Source organism: Pogona vitticeps, chromosome 4, assembly GCF_051106095.1.
Source record: "Pogona vitticeps strain Pit_001003342236 chromosome 4, PviZW2.1, whole genome shotgun sequence".
In the NCBI taxonomy this organism is placed as follows: domain Eukaryota; kingdom Metazoa; phylum Chordata; class Lepidosauria; order Squamata; family Agamidae; genus Pogona; species Pogona vitticeps.
In genome coordinates this window covers 36,893,755-36,917,610 of record NC_135786.1, presented here as the reverse complement: position 1 = coordinate 36,917,610, position 23,856 = coordinate 36,893,755, and the positions used below count along the sequence as shown (strand labels likewise).

The following is a 23,856-nucleotide window of genomic DNA, read 5'->3' as shown; positions in this document are numbered from 1 at the left end:
TTGGCCGGAACTGATTAATTGCATTTCAGTGCATTCTTATGGGAAATGGTGCTTTGACGTACGACCATTTCGAGTTATGACTGGAGTTCCAGAACCAATTACCGTATTTTTCTGTATATAAGACGCACCCCAATTTGTAACCCAAAATTAAGAAATCTAAGTGGGGCTTAGCAAATGTAGGGTAAAAAGGATGAAGTGCTGCAGGATGGCTTTGATCCCTGCTTTCTCCCTTTGTGCTAAGCCCCGCATGGCTTAGCAAAAGGAAGGGAAAAGTATCAAAGCAATTCCATGACTGCACAATTATTTTGATCCCTTTCCCCCTTATACAGCCATGGGATTGCTTTGATCATTCCCCCCTCCTTTTGCTAAGCCCCATGGGGTCAAAGTGCTGCGATCATGCAGCACTTTGATCCCTGCTTTCCTTTTGCTAAGGCTTAGCAAGTGGAGGGGAAAGCAGGGAACAAAGCCCTGCAGGATCACTTTGATCCCTGCTTTCCACTCCACTTGTTTTTTTCCTCCTCAGCTATGTATAAGACGACCCTCAATTTTTAGTCTAAAGTTTTTAGATAAAAGTATAGTCTTATACATGGAAAATACGGCAAATTCATAAGTCAAGGCACCACTGTATCTCACTTTTCTCCCATATAAAAACAAAACTTGGATCTTTGAAATACTTTTCAGAACAATGGCTTGGGCACCTGTCATATAAATTGCAATCTTTTTTTTTCACAGGAGTGAAACAGGCTTGCTGTGAGTTCCTGGAAAGTCAACTGGATCCATCCAACTGTTTGGGAATCCGAGATTTTGCTGAAACACACAATTGTGTTGACTTAATGCAAGCAGCTGAGGTCTTCAGCCAAAAGCACTTTCCAGATGTTGTTCAACATGAAGAGTTTATTCTTCTAAGCCAAGAGGAAGTAGAAAAGCTAATCAAATGTGATGAAATTCAGGTAGAATGCAGCTTGTTACTGTACAAAGTAATGAGGGAGATGACGCTCAGTTCTACCATGTGACAAGTCAAAATCAAACGCAAGCCAGGGAATAAGTAATGAGATACTTGTTCAAATCTGGAGTCTCCCAGCTTTCATTAGAAAATAAAGGCAAATTTCTCATGTCTATAGTTAGCAAGTTAAATTCAAATTAGTAGTGACAATTTTTAAATTCATTCCAGAGTTTTATACATGTAAGCCAGTTGTATTTGTTCTTCTTCTAACTATACTAATGTATGTTTCCCACCTACTTACCCACATTGTATGCAATCGGTCAAGCTGAAAACTCTTGTGGAGTGCTTTCTTTTCTTAGAGTGATGTCTTGAAGAATAAATTCCTTTTCCTAGTCAGTAATAATCTTGTAATAATGTACTCTTAAGGAGGGATTTCCCAAAAAAGCAAAATAAAGTTAACCAGTTTAGCCTGTTTGGTTTAAATTTTATATTTAAACACATTCAAAGCTTTATGTGGAAATTCTTTTATTTGACTATATTTAATGTAATGAGAATGCCAATATTTCTCTTATATTTAATGAAAAATAAGTACTCCTGAAAGAACACAATTTTTAGGACACATACCTGAAGAGAGCTGTACCTAATATATCAACAGTCTAACTTTCTTTTGCTGAGATAGTATTGTAATACTTTCAGCTTCACTCACTCAATCTCTGGATTATTTTTCAGTTCTATTTCAAGTCAACAAAAATTTAATTCAGTATAATTAGTTGAACATTCTGTTTCTCTAAAGATGGATGTGAGTCTGTGGACACAGACAACTTACCACATTTTGTCTTGACTACTTGTGCTTGTAACTGATTGAGAAGCCAGAGATTTTGTGAAATACAAACAAGCTGAGCAGTATATTTCTTAGTCAATTGAGGACAAAGACACCATATATAGGTCTGGTCCAGAAGCTAACTCCATTGTGCACAGGAAGAGGTTGTCTTAAGTTATTTTGCAGTTCCCCCATAGGCAACTGAGCACTATGTCAATACTTGTCATCTTGTAAGAATCATTTATAGACCTTTACATTAAGAAGTTTATGTTGTCAGAATACTTTACAGAAGTTTACATTAAGGCCATTTAACATGATCAATTGCAGCATATCAGCCTAGAGAACTTTGGATAAATATATAGATATTTGGATATATATATCACAAGCTTTGTACCCTGAACATGTTCTCTCTCTTCAAAAAAGACATTTAAACTTTCTGTAGAAAATGAATACTCTTTTGCAGCCAGAGATGCAAAATGGACATTTTTGGTTGGAAAATTTTCCAAAAGGGAACATTTCCAATAAATTTTCCAAAAGAGAACATTTCCAATGGCACGTGTGTGTGTGCGCGCACACATACACACCGTTTCCCTGAAAATAAGACCTAACCTAAAAATAAGCCCTAGTATGATTTTTCAGGATGCTCATAATATAAGCCCTCCCCCCAAAATAAGCCCTAGTTAAGTGAGAACCCACCCTCCACCATTGTGCAGCAACCAGAAGATGACATGACTGTATTTGAATAAATGTAGATTGTTGTACATGAAAAAATAAAACATCCCCTGAAAATAAGCCCTAATGTGTTTTTTGAAGCAAAAATTAATGTAAGACCCTGTCTTATTTTCAGGGAAACATGGTATATATATTACATATATAAAAATACTTTTCTGTGGAAAAATAATGGCATTTGAAAATGTTCTGTTTTGAAAAAAATTCCATTAGAAATGTCCATTTCATTTTCTACAGAAAGTTTAAATGTCTTTTTTGAAGAGAGAGAACATGTTCAGGGTACAAGCTTGATCTTTTGCCTTCAGTAATATCACACCTTGGGTGTTTCACAGTAGCTGCTTGTGACAGTTACACAATAAAGATATGCTTCTTTCATTAGAGATCTGCTTATACACATTAGAAGAGGTTCATGTTACTTAATCAACTATAGCAGCTTTCCAGTACCAGAGAGGTGACCTGTGCGTTGTCTCTAAAGTATTCTTTCCTAAACCAGAATAATTTGTTGCAAAAGATTAATTGATATCATGCTTTCTTTTACAGGTAGATTCTGAAGAGCCGGTCTTTGAGGCAGTCATTAATTGGGTGAAGCACTCAAAGAAGGAACGTGAAGCCTCCCTACCAGAGCTTTTGCAATATGTGCGCATGCCACTTCTCACTCCCCGTTATATCACTGATGTCATAGACACTGAGGTGGGATTCATTAAGTTTTATTAAGCAGCTCACTTAGGATGCATATTTGAATTACAGTTAACAAAGAGGTGGAAAACGTAGTACACTAGAAATATTTTGGACTGCTATAATCCCTGACCATTTGCCATGCTGGATGAGGCTGATGGGAGTTGCAGTCCAGAACATTTGGAGGGTACCATGTTGGCCGCTTTTAGTGTGTTCTTGTGTTGAAGAATGCAACTTAGTGATTATAGGTGCATTTGTTTCACTGCTAAATTAAAACCTGATATTTTTCTGAATTAATTAGCCGTGATATATGTAAAACATTCTTCGGACAAATACTGCTTCACAGTATAGGAATTCCATAATCTGAAACTTGTCAATTGAACCCTGTTTCATTAATGAAACAAATACAGTGGTGCCTCGCAAGACGAGCGCCCCGTTTAATGACGAAATCGCATTACAACGAAGTTTTTGCGATCGCAAAACAATGTTTCCTATGGGGGAATTTCGCTTTGCAATGATCGGTTCCCTGCTTCGGGAACCAATTCTCGCAAAACGACGATTTTCGGCCAGCTGATCAGCCGTTTCAAAATGGCCGCTGGGTAAAGAAAATGGCTCCCCGCTCTTTTCTGGGATGGATTCCTCGCTGCACGGGCAGCAAAACTGGCCGTGCTATGGAGGATCTTCACTGGACGGTGAGTTTCAAGCCCATAGGAACGCATTAATCGGGTTTTTATGCGTTTCTATGGGCTTTTTTATTTCGCATTATGACGTTTTCATTCCACAGCGATATCGCTGGAACGAATTAACGTCGTAATGCGAGGCACCACTGTACCTTGATGACATTCCTTGCTTTTCCCTGTTAACACACATTGGCCAGAATCATTTTTGTCTAGGATCAATGTAACATTATACGTACATGCATAAATGTGCCAGACATTCCACCCAGGCAACAAAGATTCTGTAAGTTGATTGTGCAGTTGCAATTTTGACTACCGTAACTCCACAACAGAGTGGAGTTGAGTCGAAGTGCTCTGTGAATAGCATCTCTGCCTTGGTGCAAAGACCACTCTCTGTTCAATCTTGATGCCAAACAAGCATCAAAACTATCCGCAGTGACTATAGCAGTGTTGGTCTACCATCAGAGTTATTTCCTATTAGCAAGAAAGTAGTCATGTTTTTGGCAAAATTCCACCTGGGTCCTCAGAAAATAAAGCAATAAAGTATATTCATCAAAATCCTATTGATGTTTGCATAACTTGTGGTGAGTAATGAGGTGCTGGGATGCATTTCAGATATATATCAGATTTTGTTTAACTGAGATGTTCCTTGGCACCTTGTCAGTAATCCACACTGAACAGTAGTATGTTAGGAAGAATTTAGGATTCCAACCATTGTTCTGAATCCTGAAACCTGTACAAAAGTTTGCTTCTGGAAATAAACTTTGTCATCCTTTTTTTTTTCATGTCTTGCAACTTTTTTGCCCCTTAAAAAGAATTCCTTCAGTGTTTGGCTGGGGCACAAAGCAGCGATAAAGGAGAAAGAATTGGCTCAAATGAATTTAACAAACCTGTCCTGAGTACAGTTTCTAAGTTCATATTCATTGAGCTGATAAAAAGGGCTCCAGAACCAGAGTTACATTTTTAGTCATGGGAGTTGTAGATTTCTTTTGCATTCTCTTCCAGCATGATTTCTTTTTGTATATGATATATATTGTAGCACCATATACATCTTTGATCTTGTTAAATCAGTGCAATCTCCAAGTGAGTTTTTCACATGAGGTGGAATTAACCTGGTGCAGACATCATTGAATAAACATCATATAAATGTCAAATAGTAACTTTTGAAACTAAGGAACTTTAAAGTAAGCCATGCTAGATTGCTTTCAGCTTTCATGCCAGCACGGAACAGAGTACTCTTCATAGATCAACCTCTTTCCTAACAGTACAGTGTAAGATATTGTTTGGATAAGGGCAAGATTGTATTTATTTATTTTTTGCACTTTTATCACTATTATAGACAGCATTTTCAGTGTTTTAGTAGTGATAGCGGAGGTGAGGAAACTTGGGTCCTCCAAATGTTTTGTACTATAGACTCTACCATTCCTTATCTTATCCATGCTGGATTAGATTGATGAAAGTTAATGCACCAAGTATCCGAAAGGCCAGATGTTTTCTGTCCCTGAGTTGTATGGTTGCTTTCAAGAATTGTAAAACTTGTGTAAACATCATAAAAAATGTATAATAGCTATATGTCTCCCCCCCAGCCTTTTATTCGATGTAGTCTGCAGTGCAGGGATCTTGTAGATGAAGCTAAGAAGTTTCATCTTAGGCCAGAGCTTCGGAGCCAAATGCAGGGCCCCAGGACCAGAGCACGTTTGGGTAAGTGACGGAGGAAGGCACACCTTAATGATTGGGCATGGTACAGTATTTCTTGTGTTTATGTATTCTGTTGACGGTTTAGTAGGGTCATTATATTTTGTTGCACTTCTGCAATTCTTTGGGGACTTGGCAAATTAAAGGTTGTGCCTGTTTCTGTAGCAAAGGTGTCACTCATTTAGAAACAGGTATCTTACATGGATTATGGATGAGAGTTGCTGATCATCATTATATATTCAGTGTCTCATGCATGATTACAACATATGGGGGGCCATTTCCAGTCTATGATTAACAGAGCTAATAACAAGAGGAGCTTGTTGAGTTACAGGAAGGAGTAAGTCTTTGAAACAAACAGCTAAGTATAAAGAGGAGACTCACAGTAAGAAAAGTGAAATGGAGAGAGAGGACAGTGCTAGCAGAATGTAAGAAAATAATGGAGAAAAATTACTTGGAGCTTAAAGAAGGACTTAAAAGTGAATTGGATAAAATAAAAAGGGAAAATGAAAAAAACAAATGAAACAAGTGGAGTAATCAATTAAAACAAATAGAGAAAATTGCGCAGAAGACAGTAACAAAGCAGAATCACTTCAAACAATATCAGAGGTTAAAGATCAGATAACACTGAGCTCAAAAGTGAAAAAATGATAAAATGGTTAAAGCTTATGCTGGAAAATGATATTGGCATGAAATCAGGTTTTCTGAAATTGTTAAAATATGATTGATTTGGAAGATAGAGGACAGAGGGAAAATGTAAAGTTGTGTCAATTCCCAGAAGGTGGTGCTAGCAATGGATTAAATCTTAGAGATGTGATATTGGAATGGAACAAGATAGTGGCTTCAAATTTAAGTTGGATTCAAGAATATTTGGAGAAGTTCCACTCAGTGAGACTCAAGTGAGGGAGCAGGGGAAGCCAGTGACTCCCCAATATATTATTAGGTTTACAAATTTCTTCAAGAAAGAAGTGTTCATGAAAGTGACTAGAGAAAATGTTGGACAGTTGCTGTATAAGGATGTACTGATCCAGGTGTACCAGTATCTTTGTCATTAAATGGTATCATGGCGGTGGAACATGAAACTGGTCACCATCTTCCTTGCAAAGAATAAAATAAGATACAATTGGGAGTACTTGGTATATGAGAACAATATATGCTGGAAAATACAGCAAGATGATAATGTATCAAGGTTTAAATTTGTTTCATGGTTTGATGGATGATCTACAATGGGAAAAAGAGAGGGCCAATCTGGATGAGCAAAAGTAAGACCAGTCTAGTACTTCTGAAGGAGAGATTCAAGAGGATCAAGAAGGAGCTGTTGGTAGAAGATTGTCAGATCAGTCTGTTAACCCTAGGGGAGATTTATTTGAATCTTTCTGTCAAAAAGATTTGTTCGTGAATTGTTTAAACTGGATTTTTCTCTTTGTTTTTTGTTTCAAAAATTATCTTTTAGATAAAATATAGATTGTCAGTAAGGTTTTAGGATTTGGATAATAGAGTTAATTTGGAGAGAGGTATGAAGCAGATTGAAAGAAAAAATTGCCCAGGTGCAAACACAGATACCAGATACTTGGGACATGCTTGTTCAGCTTCAAAAATGACACCAGAATCACAAGTGGGAGGAGAATGTTAATAAAAACAACAAGTTAAGCCAGAAAATAAGGGGGGGGGGGGAAGAAGCCAAAAGCCAAGCAAGGAGGCGAGGAGTTGCAGGAAGGCTGGGGAAATGTTAATTCTTTGGTGCAAAGAGCTGGTTAGGCTTGGAGAACTCTACTAACCCACCAGGATGTGAGATACTAGTGGGAGTACCGACTGAATCAGTAGTTAACCCTGATAGCTTTGTAGAAGAACCTCTGCCTAGCTGTGACTAGTGGATGCCAAGAGATAAAATGAATAATGGGGAAACTTTTCCTTTAATTAATTCCATTGTGGCTTATCAGCTTTAGAAGTGAGGCAAGTAGCACCTAACTGGAAAGGACCTTCATATGGCTAGGATCGGACTTGAGTGCCATGCACTGCAGCATGACTTATTTCCTGCTAGGTACTACAGTAAGCAACCACCATCCCTGCCTAGATCTACTCTCTACATTTCATCTTCCCACTCTAGAACTTTCAATCAACTGTTAACAGTCTTCTCTAAATCACTGGATGGTGCTACCAGGGAACGTTAAATCTATGATGAAAAAAAAGTCATATTCTCAAATTTTGTGACAGTACCTGAGTATGCAGATGCTGTTTCTCATGGCATGTGCAACATGTAACCCTGTTCTTCATATCTGGAAACTAAACAGTTCTCTAGCTAAGAGAAAGACAGAAGAGAGATTATTTTGTTTTCTATGTCGTCTGCAAGCAATAATTCCTTCTTGGCAGTGGCCCCTCGGCTTTGGAACAACTTAGCTGCTGAGATCTGCCTGGCTCCCTCGCTGAGGGCCTTCAAGACTAACTTGAAGACATGGATATACAGGCAGGCCTTTCCTACAGCCATTACCTAGCCTATCTCCCATTTTCTTCTTTTTCTTTTCTTTTCTTTTCTCTTCTTCTTCTTCCCCTCCCCCTTTCTTTTTTCCTTTCCCATCTTGGATTAATCTGGATTTTATCTTAGTTTATTTTTATATTATATGTAAACTGCCCAGAGTAGACCTGTTCTAGATGTGCAGTATATAAATCTAATAAAATAAATAAATAAACAAACAAATAAATTTAGAGTGATTTTCAGAATATGGGATCAAAAGGAAGAAACAGTGGTAGATAAATGTGGTTAAAAGACTACCCTGTTTCCCTGAAAATAAGACCTAGCCTGAAAATGAGCCCTAGTATGATTTTTCAGGATGCTCGTAATATAAGCCCTATCCCAAAAATAAACCCTAGTTAAGTGAAACCCACCCTCCACCATTGTGCAGCAACCAGAAGATGACGTGATTGTAAAAGAGAACATTCTCTGAAAATAAGCCCTAATGCGTTTTTTGGAGCAAAAGTTAATATAAGACCCTGTCTTATTTTGGGGGAAATACGGTAAGAATATCAGTTCTAAATGTAAAAAGCTTGGTGGATGTCATAAAGAAAAAAAAAGTGTTATTAAATAAAGATAAAGTGGACATAATATTTTTAAATACTCATCAAACAAAAGGAGTAAATGAACTTAAATTGAGCTGGTCTGGTATTTATTGAAAAGTTTATGGAAATTCAAGGTCAAGAGGGTTTGCAACCATTATTTCTAAGACATGTGATTTTAAAGTGAATAATATGAAAACACATAATAAAGGTAAATATGTAATATTACAAAGAGTAATGGGGAGAGAAGAATATACTTTGATTAATGTTTACTCTCTGGGTGTAAGTCAAGTTAGTTTTTTAAAAGAAGCATTTAAAGAATTGAAAGAGATAATGAAAAGCTTTGTAACAATGGCAGGGTTTTTTATTATGGTTATGGATAAAGAGAAAGATAAATAAAACTACTAAAATTGAGACAAATAATAGTGTTATAAATAATAATGTTATGGTTTTTACTAGAATGATAAGGAGATCTGATCTGAGAGATGTTTAGAGACAGTTCATAAAAGTCCCTCTAGGATAGATTACATATCTGTATCTAAAAATTTAATTTTGGGAATGATTAATACAGATGTATGTATTATATAAGCAGCTGGTCACACATTATTGAATATGGACATTAAAATTAAATGTGATTATAAAGAATATAATAGATAAAATAGAAAAAGAAATGTTGGAAATACGGAAAATTAATGACAAAGACTGTCAGGGCAATATATAGGATACTATGAAAGTTGTAATGAGAGAATTTAGTATTAGGGAATCATATGATTTTTTTTTAAAAAGACAGAAAAACATGAAAATGGTTGAGGAAGAAATAAGGTTGTTTGAGAGAAAATATATGATGGATAAGGATAAAAAAAATCACTACTAGAAATACAAGCAAAAAAGAAAGATGTAGATAATATGTCTAGTAGATGAATAGTACTGCAGCACAACTAGAACCAGGATAGGGTTTAGACAATACTCAGCAGAAAACTGGAAGACCCATTGGAAATGTAAAAAAAAAGCAAAGCAAAAAGCAAACAAACCATGCAAGACTGATGGAAATGGGTAAAAAGCAAAGCAGAAAGCAAACAAACTGTGCAAGACCCTTCAGTAATGCAAAAAAAGCAAAGCAAACAAACCCTACAAGACCCATTGGAAATGGGGGAGACTCTGCAAGACCCATCACAGCATAAAAACATAATCGCACCACCCAGCCCAAACCACACTGCAAAACCCATCCAGAACAGTTTTTGAAAAGTAGAAAGCAGCACCTTACATTACCAGGCAATCCGAAGCCTCCTCTGATTGCACACTCTCTAACCGCTGGGGCGAAAGAGCTACAAAGAAGCAGCCTCTTCGCCACCAAGGGTTAACAATTTGAATTCCCTGCCTTTTTTCCCTGCCTTTTTCTGGTTGTAACTCGAAGCTCCAGCCACAAGTCAAAGCAAAATTTTGCAGCCGGAGCTGGTCATAACTCAAAATGGTTGTATGTTGGGACGCCCGTAAGTTGAGGCACCACTGTATTCTTGTTCATGTACTGGGAGCATTAACAGTTCAGTGGTCTGTTTTTATTCAGGTGCCAATGAGGTTCTGTTAGTAATCGGGGGCTTCGGAAGTCAGCAGTCACCAATCGATGTGGTAGAGAAGTATGACCCAAAGACACAGGAGTGGAGTTTCTTACCAGTATGTAATTGTTTTGTCAAATGTTTTACAGTAGAGATGGGCATGAACCATTAGTTTGGCCAATGGCTGAACAGATGTTCCACCCTTCGGCATCACACCCACCCCGGGCAGGCACCCACTGTTGCGAGCACACTGAAGCCTCTACCAACTCAGGCCTCCAGGAGTGCTCACTCTTCTTCTTCAGTTGCTGCCACTAACTTTATCCAATATTTTAAAAAGACAAGTGTTGTTTCAAAACAAAAACGGGTTTATTGGTTTAACAAAATAAAGTAAGTAAATCACAAAATGTTAATCAAGGTCTCTCACTCAATGGCACACACAGACTCTTCCCTCACTGACTATTTGGCTCACAGGCCCATTGACACACTCATCACTAACGCTCACAAAATCTCTCCCTAATCTCTCTTCTCCCTCATCATACACCCCTTTATATATTCCAGCTCCTCCCCCTTCTGCACCACCTTCCGTCCCCTCATTGGCTGATGTTCCACTGCCCAGCTGTGACGGACAGGTGAGGGCAGGGCTGAATGCTACACCCACTCAGAAGCAGTGCCTTGAATTCACTTGCCCTGCCTCCTCCAGGCACTGCCTCTGAGTGGGCGCTTGCCAGAGGTGGCAGGGCACCAAACCGTGGAACCCGTTTGGCCACTTGCCAAACTGGCATGAACCACCGAACCGGTGGTTCATGCCCATCTCTGCTGTTCGTGCCAAACATGTTTGGGCAGCCTGGTTCTTCTTACTAGGATGCTGTCTGTAGGTTACTGTCTGTTGCATGTAACAGGTGCCTTGAAGTCCCTTAGGCAGGAGGGAATTTAGAGCAGGGAGCCAGTAGGTGAAGCAGTACTTGACCCTTGTCTCTGTCCATTGTTTGTTCTTTCAGATTTCTCTTTCCTTGGTACCTGCCCCACAGCAATAGAAAGGATATGTTTTGAACCTTGTGGGTAGTTAATCTGGCATAGGAAGGATTTTCAGTGATGCTTCTCTGATTTAAGAAGGAAACAACAACAAAGCAGTTTCCTACACATCAGCTCTAGGATATACACAATGGAACATGCCTCTCTCACTCTGTCCCTAACTGTAATCACCATAGAAATGGAAAATAGAATTGCCTTCAACTCCCATCATCCCTAGCCAGCATAGCCAGTGTTGAAGGACTGTGTGACTTGCAATCCAAAAAAAACTTTTTTTAAATTGCAAGTCACACAGTCCTTCATCATTGCTTTTTTAAAACTTCTAAATTTGAAAAAAAATGAAGTATAAATTGGGAAATCCTGAGTTCAAATTTAAGCTCTGTCTCCCAGTTTTGCCAGGAGATTTTAAGTGAATCTATTTCTCACCTCAGCCCCCAAGGCTGAGCATCCTTCCTTATAAAGTAGCTTTAAAGATTATTGAGAGAATGTATGTCAAATGTGTTGTAGCCATACAAATAATACCCCTGTAGGGAAGATATTTTGTGTACTGCAGTCTGAGATGAAGGATCAGAAATGTCCCACATGCAGCTTTAATCTGCTTGTACTGCCAGGACAGTGGCAAGACAATCCAAAAAGTCAAATACTTTTTCGCTTCCTTACGGATCCATTCCTTTCTGTTGGGGACTTTTTTTAGTGCATGCAGGATAACGTGACAGAACTGTTAACTGTATGTTGAAGCAGATATTTGAAATTTAGTAGCTCTGTTGTTGATGAGCTAGATACATAGAAATAATAAGCCCTGTCACTTTTTTCTGTTTTGATTTCCAATACCTTGTCTAGAGTGATAGCTTCTTTATATTTCTCAGTAGTGGCTCAAGGAAATTGCAGGAGACAATGATGGTTACAGATGACAGCATTTATTAGTTTCTTATTTTTCTCTTTTACCTTGCATAGAGTATCAGCCGTAAAAGACGCTACGTTGCCACTGTTTCCTTGCATGATCGGATATACGTAATAGGTGGTTATGATGGTCGTTCTCGTCTCAGTTCTGTAGAGTGCTTGGATTATACCTCTGATGAAGATAGTATATGGTACTCTGTGGCTCCCATGAATGTTCGACGGGGCCTAGCAGGAGCAACCACTATGGGAGGTAAATGTTTTCTAATAATTTATCGTCTCCCTGCTAGTCAGTATTTTAAGCAATCTAGGTTCATCAAGACAGGTTTTAAAAGAATTAATTTATACTTATTTGGAAGATACAGTGGTGCCTCGCTAGATGATAATCTGTTCCACTGAAATCACTGTTTAGCGAAATCATCGTCTAGAGAAAAGCATTTTCCCCATTGGGATGCATTGAAACCTGTTTAATACGTTCCAATGGGGAAGAATTGTCGTTGTCTAGCAAAGATCAGCCATAGGAAAGCCGCTTTGCGAACCGCCGATCAGCTGTTTAAATAGCTGTCTTGCGAAGCTTAGGTCCCGAAAACACCCATTTTGCAAGCATGGAGGGAGCTGTCAAAATCGTTGTCTAGTGAAAATTGGTTTGCGAAGCAGGGACCAAACATTGTTCAGCAAAATTCCCCCATAGGAATCACTGTTTTACGAATCGCTATAGCGATCGCAAAAAGTCAATGTCTAGCGAAAAAACTGTCACGCGGGGTAACTGTCTAGTGAGGCACCACTGTAAATACTAAATGAAACATTGTCATCCTTCTTCTCAGTCTTGTAAATGATCCAGTTGCATTAAGATAAAACTTGAAGGAATTGATACGTCTCTCTTACTTGGCTAAGAAATTACGTATTTCTAAAATACTATTTTTAATACTGTGATATATATCACTACTACTGGAGCATGCTCCACATGAGGCTATACATGCAGCTACTCTTCTAAGATGTTTAGAAGCTGCACATATGTACTATAAGCAGACTTATAACTACAATTTATTTATTTTTTAGAATATAACTTGATTGTTAGGTCAGCTTTACTGGCTTCTTATTTTCTTCTGCTCAGTTTAAAGTACTCTTGAATTGTTTAACCCTTTGTCTTTATTGCTTTTATAGTCTTTTAAAACTGTATTTAATTTTTATATTTTTATGATGTAAGCCACCTTAGTTCTTTGGAAATAAAGAGGAATCAAATGACATCTAGCCAAAGGCAGGCCTTGTAATTCAATTCGACGAATCTAGTTCATAATCTGGTATGTGTTGCAGACATGATCTATGTTTCTGGAGGTTTTGATGGAAGTCGACGCCATACAAGTATGGAAAGATATGATCCTAACATTGATCAGTGGAGTATGTTGGGAGATATGCAGACAGCACGAGAAGGAGCCGGATTGGTTGTTGCTAATAATGTTATCTACTGTCTTGGTAAGTATAACCTTAATGTCTTTTCTGATTTGGTATGTACCAGCATTTGGGCTATAGTCTGGAGAAAAGGCTGTAGAAGAATGTTATGATTAGGAAGTATATTTGCAAGTATCCCATTAGTTGTAGGTACTCTTCTGCTCTGAGTTATCATATAAAATAGGAAAACATTATTCTCCAAAATACTTCTAGTTTCAGAATTCCAAGTTTAAGATTGGCTTGGTTTTGTTTTAAGAAATGCTATCTATCCTATCAATTTTTAATTTTTGTTTACTTTTTTGTATACTTATGAGTTTATCATCACAATAAGAGCTGGCCTGATAGCTGAAGATAGCAATATCCAAATTAGATTGTGGACAGAATTATATCGCTAATTTATCCTTGCATAGGAGAATTCACGTAAGTCTTGGCAGCAAACTGCTGCTCATTAAAAATGTGCTGCCAGTTTTCTTGGGCATAAAATTTGGGTGTGTTCCCAAGGAATGCGAACAAAACCTTTTTAATGAGAAGGAATTTGCCACTGAGACTTCTATGACTTATCCTACATAAGCATAAACTGGCAGTGGAATTCTAGCTTAATAGTTTCATAGGAATATCTACTTCAGGTTTTTTTATATTATTTTTTTTTAACTTTTTGGAATGATTTAACTAATATATTCAGACCCTATTTAAGTAATTAAGAGCTGTGTTAGTTGTGTATGTGTTATGTGCTGTCAAGTCAGAACCAACTTACAACCACCTTAGTAGGATTTTCAAGGTAAGTAATATTTAAGGAGTGGTTTTACTAATGGCATCTTTCCACTAGTGAGTATCCATTGATGAGCAGGAATTCAAATCCAGGTCTCCAGAATCCTAATGTGTCTCTGTATCCACTGCACCACACTGTGTACCTCCCATGAGCAATCATTTAGAAGAAAAAAGCATTGAAGTGCCACCTCCTTGGGTCATTCTGGCTTGGGTTCACTGTGGTGTTCATGACCTGACAGCCTTGCTTGTAAAGCATAAAGCTTTCTTTCTGTCAGTTGTAACCAAGTATCTTTGTAAGCAAAAATAATTCCTTAATTCCATATTATTGAGAACTTAGTTCATCAGAAGGAAGCTGAAAAAAGGAGTGGGCTCAATTTTTATTTCATAAAATCTGCATGCTAGTGAGATTGTAAGTTTGCCTCTTTATCTCATCTGTTTTGTGAGTCAAAGTCTTTCACCCCACTTGAGCCAGATTGCATCAGAGTTCCCTTTCCTTTTCCTGTATGGATGTTGCATATACCAATACATTTATTTGTTGACTCTCTGTGTGTTTTCAGGTGGTTATGATGGTCTGAACATTTTAAATTCTGTGGAGCGATATGATCCTCACACTGGGCATTGGACAAATGTCACTCCAATGGCCACTAAACGCTCAGGTGAGATTTCCTATCAGGATGGGTTGCTATAGAATGAAATCCATAAATCTGGTTTACAGCTAGGCTTTACCAGCAGTTATAGAGATTTTGTTGGTAATCTTTAGGTAACAGAAATGTCAGTGTAGTAGTGATTAAGAAAAATAATTATTTGTTTTTTCCATGCAACCTTACTCTTCAAAAGCAGCTGCATTCAGATTTTGCCAGTCTTATCTGTAACAAGCCTTTTATTTCTGACACCATTCCTAGCACCGTAATATTTTAATAATCCTCATCACATAAACTATGTCTTCCTTCACATTACTTAAGAACAATAAGAAGCAGTTTGGTGGGACATTTTAACTGTGTATTTTTCTTTAACATTTTAAATCAGCATTGCTGTCTTGTTCACAATTATAGTTCAGGTTCAGGAATAGCTGTCGGTTGTGTTATACTTCCTCTGTCACCTTAGCAGTAGGATACTAAAGACACGGGAGTTGCAACAGTACACTTCTCCTGTCAACATTTCTGGGGTTGGGGCACCAGACCCCTGTGTAATTTAAAATCCATGTATAACTCCTATAGCCCCAAAATGTAACTACAAAGCATAAACAATTGATTAACACACACATACATACCCCTCCCCCAACCTGCATCAGCCTCCTGGCATGCCCAAACATCCTCCCTGGTCACCATATGGAGCCACTATGCCAGGGGAGCAGGGCCAGCTGGGCTGCCACACCAACAACAGAGATCTCAAGAAATCCAGGCCACTTCTTGGAGACAAATACCGTAGTAGCACCGTGTTTACTGAATGTTTTTTTTTGTTTGTTTGTTTATAAAAACACATGTATGACTCAAATGATGCTGCTCAGCTATGTGTAATGCAAGGAAGAATGTATGAGCACAAAAAGACCACTAAGATGTTTGCAAACATGCCTATCTGACTGACACTCACTTACCTTAGTGTCATTCTCTGTGGTTTCTCTTGGTAGGAGCTGGCGTAGCCTTGCTGAATGATCATATTTATGTGGTTGGAGGGTTTGATGGAACAGCACATCTCTCCTCTGTGGAAGCTTATAATATTCGCACAGATTCTTGGACAACAGTGACCAGTATGACAACCCCCCGCTGTTATGTGGGTGCAACAGTGCTGAGGGGAAGGCTTTACGCCATAGCAGGGTAAGCAAACTAAGACTCTTCTGCTGGATGAGGCCTGAATATCCATATCTGAAGCTTTCTCCACTATGCAGGCATGTTAACTCTGGGTCAAATCAGATGCCTTACTTTGCAGACTATTAGAAGTGAGCAGTCCCCTCCAAGCTTTATATCTGAGTAGTCAGAATGCAGACTAACCCCAAGTTTATTTCCTAACAACCAACCACGAAACAAAGCTAATGTGTGAGCTATGAGGGAACAGAAAGACTCGGGTTTTTTGCTGCATCCTTCCAGGCTCCTCAAAGACAGTTTTCTGAAGGCACAGATCAGAAGCAGACTGTGTGCATTGTGTAGTTTTATCCAGCCTCTGTTTTCATTTTTGCTCTGATATTGGCTAAACATTTCACCAAATTGTCTCTGCCATGAAATCAACTGGCAAGCTTTTCATGCTATGCATATCCTGCACATTGTATTGTTCTAGTCAGATTGCTTAATGTGTTTCCTTTTACTTCTTTCTCAGAGAAGAGCTGGAAAGACCATCTTATTTATGCAGTTACTTCATTTTCTGCCCAGTCCTGTTCTTAGGGATTATACTTGAGTCATTTTCATTGATTTTCTTTCATATTCAGGTATAAAGTTATGTTCTGTAATGTTAGAATGACTACTTTTGTGCCAAACACATGCAATTTATTTTATTAATTTATTCATTCATTATATTTTTATACTGCACCATCTAGTGGCCTTTCCACTACTCTGGGCAGTTTCAGCAGTACAGTGGGGTCTTGACTTGAGAACTTAATCCGTATTGGAAGGCGGTTCTCAAGTCAAAAAGTTCTCAGGTCAAATCTGCATTTCCCATAGGAATGCATTGAAAACCATTTGATCCGTATCTGCTGTTTTCCGTCCATAGAAACTAATGGGAAGCTGCTATTCTGCCTTCGACCACTAGAGGGGGATATTTTGTTTCTTTTTTTTCTTAGGTCAAGAAAGGTTCAGGGAAGGCAGGGAAAATACAGTCCAGGCAGTACCAATCCACTCTCTAAATGCTGGGAGGAGTGAGGAAGCAGACAGGCACCCTTTTCACTGGCCAACAGTTAACTGAAAGTTCAAATTTTGCACTTTCCCTGCCTCCCACGTGGTTTTTTTCAGTTCTTAACTCAAATCTAAGTATGTAAATCAAGTCAATATTTTCCTATGAGAGCGGTTCTTAAGTCAAAATGTTCTTAACTCAAGCCGTTCTTAAGTCAAGACCCCACTGTAAAGTAAACATACAAAGAAAAGCCAAACTCCATCCAAACCAAAAATATAAAATAAGATATATCTATATAACAAAATAACAGATCTAAAATCAGGATGGCCACAAACAGATGAGATAAAGGATAAAGGGTATAATCATCAAAATAAAACTGAATGACCAACAATTATAAAGGGAGGCTATCATGAAATGCCTCCCTGAAAAGCAAAGTTCTAATGTGTTTCCTGAATATTAGAAGGGAAGGACTGATATATTGCCCCATTAATGTGATGCACTATTCTGTGCAATTAACAGACAATGAAATCAAGCAAACAATAGCAAAGAAAGCACCAGTGAAAATCATAAAAATAAAAGAAAAATCTAGTCAACTTTCAAAACCACTACAGTGCAGTGTTTTCTTAATAAGACAGCAGGGCACAAGGCAAAGGAAAATAGCTTGCTGAAACACACAACAAGGTGAACATTCTGGTACAATTTCTGTATTATAGAAGACATTTGGCCTTGTCCAGACATGGAGGTTTGCCATAAAAATATAATGTGGCCTTTGTTTGATTGTCCTAGCATCAGCAAAGACAGACATGGCAGTTTATCTTGCCTTGATCTCTTAAAGATACAGGAGCTGTACTTCATCTTAATTAGCATAGGTGGTTTTGCTGTCCCTCCCAAACTACTGACATTTATTAACTGATAAAATTAATCTCTTCTACATCCAAAATTCCTAAACTCCAGTTATGTTTCATCTCTAACCTTCTGTTACCTATAGGTATGATGGGAATTCACTCCTGAGCAGTATTGAATGCTATGACCCTATCATTGACAGCTGGGAAGTGGTGACATCACTGGGGACCCAACGTTGTGATGCTGGGGTTTGTGTGTTGCGGGAGAAATGACATTTTAGGGAGAAGCCTTGAAAGAGCACTTCTGTGGATCAGAGAGTTGTGACAGAAAGCACCAACTTTGGAGTTCCTGGGCGTGTGGCTATGGATGCAGTGATTTTCAGCGCCAGCCCTGTGCTGCACATCCTCCAGCTCACCATTAAAACTACTGATTCCAGTTTGGAAATGAAAGATCCCAACAAAACCATATAAGTCATTTTTAACTGAAAACAGAGAAGTAACATGCTCATATATGCTACCACCGTAAAAGTGAGTTTTTGGAACAACAAGGATGTCTGCTGAATGGCTGAAATTAAGCAGCTTATCTTGGTCATCTGCAAAATATCAACATGCACAAGAAAATGTAAGCATGAGTCTAAGGGTTGGCTTGTGCCTAAATATTTCCATGTACCTAACCTGCTGAAGTGCAGACATACTATAGGTTAACATCATGTCTTTTTGAAGTTTGGCAGAATCTTGTGGTTGATGCTTACGAGAAGATCCAGCCAGAGTAAATCAGACAACTGCAAGAGTATGTTAGTTTAAGGAATCTGACCTTAATGACTAAAGAGAGGAAAGTGGAAATTATTGCCAATTGCAATAATCAGTATGTCTGCTAGGAAGGAGGGCAGGCAGCAAGAGAATATTGCATCTTATGTTTTCTGACAGAGTCAGGATACCAGTGTTTCTCTTCTCATCCCCCACGTCCAGAAGAGCACATTTTGATACTTTGAATGAAAACATGTTTGTAGTTTACATCAGCCTCCTAGGGTAGAAGTTCTTACTGTTAGCAGTGCAGTAATATGTCTTGATGGTGTGTTCTTGGGAGCCTGGCTGTAACAACAGGATGCAGACATATGTTTTTAAGGAGTACATCTGTCCAGGGTCCTTTTCAGGCTGGACGTGCTGTTACAGTACAGTTAGTCCTCATGGATTTCAGAGCACCTTTTAACCCTACACAGACACCTCTAAGTCTGCACTATAAATAAGGTTGAAGCAATGCAATTCCTGTAAAGAATGCAATTCTTTACAGCAATTGCATTCTATATATCCAGCATGTGTAGTGTCAGAACAAGTTGAGTTTCACTTCATCATCTCTGCTTTTCAAAATATTGAATATTGCACTCTGGTTTTAGCACTAACATCCAGATTAGGAGCATGAGAAGTTTTATATCCTTAAGAACATGCAAATGTTGCCAACATACTGTAGCTTTTCCTGCCGACTCATCTCTCCGGAAGCAGTTACAGTAAAGATTTTGAACATCTATCATGTGAACTGGAGCTCTTAAATTTTGTTCGTGACATTTTGTAGTTACATTTAGGATTCCCTTTTTTCCTGCCAATTCAATAACTCTTTGATGTGTAATGCATTGTTATTAAATATGTGAATATTAAGTCGCATTGCTGAAATGGACACTTGAGCCTGTGGATAATTCAGCTCCATCTCTCAATTATGTGCCGGAAACTTTCAGCATGACCCTGGAGCTCTTTCCCATGAACTACTGAGCCTCTTCCTGTGTTGCCCAATCAGGAACCAAGGGGTGAATGTATTTATTTTCTTGGGTGCTGTTGACTCCTTGCTTTGGGGATACTGTAGCATGGGATAATGATGCACTTTCAAACAACACTGAGTTTAAAAGTCTGTCTTTTCACACCAGTGTTTGTGATCCATTTCTTTTGTATTTTTTAATAAAAGTATAAAAATACCAGTCTTTCTGTGCAGGTTGGCTTTGTATTTGTATCCCAGGACCCTACGGCCATTTTGAAAAGTCAGGCACAACATGGTCAAGAGCACTTTCAGAAGCTCTTTAGAGTGTCGCACATGAATTGTAGATTTGCTGTTTAGACGTTAAGTCATATCTGACTCCTGACCCCATGGACCAGAGCACGCCAGGCCCTCCTGTCTTCCACTGCCTCCCGGAGTTGGGTCAAAGTCATGTTGGTAGCTCCGATGACACTGTCCAACCATCTCGTCCTCTGTCGTCCCCTTCTCCTCTTGCCTTCACACTTTCCCAACATCAGGGTCTTTTCCAGGGAGTCTTCTCAGGAGATGTCCAAAGTATTGGAGCCTCAGCTTCAGGATCTGTCCTTCCAGTGAGCACTCAGGGTTGATTTCCTTCAAAATGGATAGGTTTGTTCACTTTGCAGTCCAAGAGTTGCCTAATAAGTAACATGGATTCTGCATCTGCCGACTTCTTTGCAACATATTCTTAAAGATGCAAGTTATTACAACTTAAACAAAGTGAAGATTAATGCCATAATAGCATTTTAAAGGATTGTCATTAGATCGGCAAATGACACTATATAGTATTAACTTACATTTTGACAAACTACTGCACTCTTCATTGTATACGAAATTATTGTTTGGTGTAGCTGGACTTTGTACATCTTAGCATCAGCTCTTGAGATCTGAAGATATAAATGCCAGTAAGTAGAAGGTAATTTACCAAGTAAGATACAGTATGTCTATACAGTACAGTAGTGTGTTGATTTTCACAACAAACAATATCATAGGAATTAAGAGTAGGGGGATCTATTTAGGTAGTTAAATTCCATCTGGATAGTTATAATTGCATTTCTGACTTTCATTAACTAGCGAGTCATCACAGTTAATGGGTGCCTGTTCTGCTTGCTTTGATTATCTACAATCAACTGGGAATGAACAAAGTAAGGAAAGCTGCTCATGTTGAAGCAATAATCTGTTGCCCAAATTTAATTAGGTGCTTTAATCAAGTCTTATTTTGACAGTTAAATGTGTCAGCCACACTATTCACCTGAAGCTTTAATGGAAAGTCAAGAGGGTGAAGAAAAATAAGGACATACTGACATGGACATTGCAGTATTAACCTGTGTACAGAATGGAATACGAATAGATCCATGGGCTGATAGGTGAAATGATAAAAGCCTCTGAACGAATGCCAGTGTCTGTATGCTTTTTAAGAGCTCACAGCATTAATGCCCAATTCAGTTTCAGAACCTATCAGTCAACAGTCAAGGACGACTGTCTGGATCAGCTCACAAAGCTAAATTGGGATGCACGATAAGGTGCTTGCTACTGCAGCTGTCATCCCAGGAAGCTGCTAGCCAGGCAGGAGGAATGTTCCGATTTTTTCAGCCCATAATTTTGGCCATACCTTCACAACCCATCTGATGAATTCAGCCGGTATCTGCGGGGATGCATAGACAGCCTATTCTGGAACCTGCTTGCCTTTCCAGTCCGCTCCTGCATGACCGTGAGAACTGTTTTATCAAATGCGTGAAAGGCGACGTTCACAACAATGCCGCCGGAGCAACTTTACCTGTGAAGACAGCAAGTACAGTATCACTGTGCCTTCTTTTCTGAAGCTGCTGCTGCCGCCGCTGCCTAAGCGTCGCTCGTACGCCTGCCGAAGGCCGATGAGGCAAGGGGAAACGGGCCAAGGAAGGAGGATCTTTCCCGATGGCTCCGCCTAGGTCGTGCTCTCTCCCCGTCCCTCCCGCGTTGCGCTTGCGTAGCTATGGCGGCGCCCAGTTCGCAAATGGAGGCGGCCGCTTCGGGACTGGAAGAGCTGGTGTGTGCCCAAGGGCGGAACCGCAAGGCCGTGATGTGCCAGCGCTGCGGCTCCCGCGTCCTTTTGCCTGGGATGGCGACCTTCACCCGCAGAGAGGTAGGGGGGGGGCGGAATAGGAATCTTGTGCCCTCACACACACACCCCGTCTGTGCTTTCTGCTACTGCAAGGCGTGATAGCCAGACCGCGAGTTTTCCCCTTCCAAATATCTTCTTCCATTCACCAGACACCGCTTAATTAGGCAGCGTAGTGTAGTGGTCAGAGCAGCATTTCATCCCCTCACGACCGAAACCGATGCGTTGGACTATAATTCCCATTTTCCGGAGGCACCAGGCTGGAGATGTCCGGGTTAAGAATGTTACATTTAATTATGTGCCGTCGGGCTTAGAGCGACCCTAATAGAGTTTCCAAGATAAGTGAAATTTTGGAGGAGTGGTTTTATGAGTTCTACTCCCCCAGTGAGTTTCCAGGACCAGGTGGGGATTTGAACCCTGGTCTCCAGAGCCCGAGTCCGTCACTCTATCCACTACATCACAGTGGGTCCTCCCTCAGATGTAGAGAGACCCAGTTTTGTATCTCTGGTTAGCCTTAAAAATAGATTTATGATTTTGAATCAATCTGGGCCTCTCTCCCCCACCTACAGTATTTCACAGTCCTGATATAAGAATAGAATGGACTGAAGTAGGAAAACTACTGCTTCCTCAAAGTGTGTGTGGTTGTCTTTGCCTTGTTCTTAAGTAATCATTCTGAAGGCAGGACTTGAAATTTTTCTTCTTTCACATTTGCCTTATGTTTGCGGCTACTGAGTGGGGAGACTGAAAGAGGGCTGACCTCAACAGATGCTCAGAGGCATGACTGTTGCTGCTCTGCAAACTTTATGGCAAAGCCCTGACAATAAAAGTTAACTGTAGTGCTAAGTTACACCTGTCACTCAGCCTGGGAACTCGGGGAAGGGCCTACTTTATGGCTGGACAAATATTTAATATTGGGGTTTATCAAAGTATTCAAGACAGCAGTGAAAATAAAATGTGTTCCATGCATGTGTGTGCTATCTGCCAGCTAGTGCATGCACGAGTTCTATGTTCAAGAAAGGATAGAGAATTCCCCCAATAATTTCTGCCTCAAATGGTGCCATTCACATTATTCCTTTTGTAATAACAGCAAATGACTGCTTATCTTATTGGTCAACAGCTTTTCCTTCCTTCTATGAAGAAGAAAACAGCACTGGTGGGTAATAGTGACCCAGAAGGGGATGTCCTACAGGACCACTGGTTGGTTGATGACATGTTCTCTTTCGAAAATGTTGGCTTCACCAAGGATGTTGGAAATATAAAGTTCCTGATCTGCGCAGACTGTGAAATAGGTCCTATTGGCTGGCACTGCTTGGATGATAAAAAGAGTTTCTACGTGGCCTTGGACCGGGTGTCTCATGAATGACTGGGGACCGGAAGATCAACTGTGGGCCTTCTGTCAGCCGGTGAGGCCAATACAGATATATTGCTTTTCCTCTGGGGATCAATGTTGTGACGTCAACATGCACATGTGTGCTGCCCTAACATGGTGCATAGAAAAAAGTATCTATTTATATTGTTTGTCAAGTGAGTTATAGCTCCCTGGAAACTCTCCATGTGAGATATGCCATGTCCTGACTACCATTCCTGTATAATATTGTGGTTTCATTTGGATGTATTTTGGAAGAAAATTATTCCCATGGAAATGGATGGTTCACGTTTTTAAGTACCGAAGAAAAGAAAACATCAGGGTTCATTGAACTGTTACCTTCTAAAAAATGAGCATTATACTGTAAGAGATCTATCTTTTTCAGTGTCAGATTTTAATTTACGGTTTTCTACCATATTTTGGACCACCAGGTGTATATCATTTACTGGCACGAAGTATATATTAATAAATATTCCCACTTAATGACTATAATCTTGTTGAAAACCAAGCTCTAGTTGCAGGGGGATATTTTAAATGGTGAGGGGAGGGCATGCAGGGACAAATGAATTTCAAGGGTCAAAAGTCATGAAAAGGCAAGAAGAGAGTATTGCTGCACACTCTAGCCCTCTATGAATATTTATATTTGATTAAAAAATTAAATCAA

The 23,856-nt window shown here is 39.3% G+C and overlaps 2 protein-coding genes and 1 long non-coding RNA gene across 4 annotated transcripts in view; 2 read left to right on the top strand and 1 right to left on the bottom strand.

Annotated features, from left to right (window-relative positions):
• KLHL12 (kelch like family member 12) overlaps nt 1–19,912 on the top strand; it is a 26,370-nt gene extending 6,458 nt beyond the window's left edge. For both annotated transcript variants that reach the window (XM_020782489.3, XM_020782491.3), the window contains exons 4-12: nt 733–950; nt 3,033–3,182; nt 5,431–5,545; nt 10,152–10,258; nt 12,124–12,319; nt 13,381–13,539; nt 14,841–14,939; nt 15,911–16,097; nt 18,092–19,912. In XM_020782489.3, the coding sequence (XP_020638148.2) occupies nt 733–950; nt 3,033–3,182; nt 5,431–5,545; nt 10,152–10,258; nt 12,124–12,319; nt 13,381–13,539; nt 14,841–14,939; nt 15,911–16,097; nt 18,092–18,218 (1,358 nt within the window). In that variant the 3' untranslated portion in view covers nt 18,219–19,912. The remainder of the gene's footprint in view (nt 1–732; nt 951–3,032; nt 3,183–5,430; nt 5,546–10,151; nt 10,259–12,123; nt 12,320–13,380; nt 13,540–14,840; nt 14,940–15,910; nt 16,098–18,091) is intronic.
• On the bottom strand, nt 18,407–21,690 carry LOC140706543 (uncharacterized). The gene is made up of 2 exons (XR_012086219.2): nt 21,503–21,690; nt 18,407–20,612 (listed from the first exon to the last, which is right to left on the bottom strand). It is a non-coding gene; the product is annotated as an uncharacterized LOC140706543 (long non-coding RNA).
• Nucleotides 21,665–23,856, top strand: RABIF (RAB interacting factor). Its single transcript, XM_020782587.3, has 2 exons — nt 21,665–21,850; nt 22,944–23,856. Exons 1-2 carry the CDS (start codon nt 21,701–21,703, stop codon nt 23,187–23,189), a joined length of 396 nt encoding a protein of 131 aa, XP_020638246.1. The 5' UTR covers nt 21,665–21,700; the 3' UTR covers nt 23,190–23,856.

Excerpts from the sequence above, each read along its gene's own strand:
- RABIF (XM_020782587.3), top strand. The coding sequence starts at position 21,701 with ATGGCGGCGCCCAGTTCGCAAATGGAGGCGGCCGCTTCGGGACTGGAA. Across the intron at positions 21,851-22,943 it reads CGACCTTCACCCGCAGAGAG|CTTTTCCTTCCTTCTATGAA; the intron begins GTAGGGGGGGGG and ends ATTGGTCAACAG.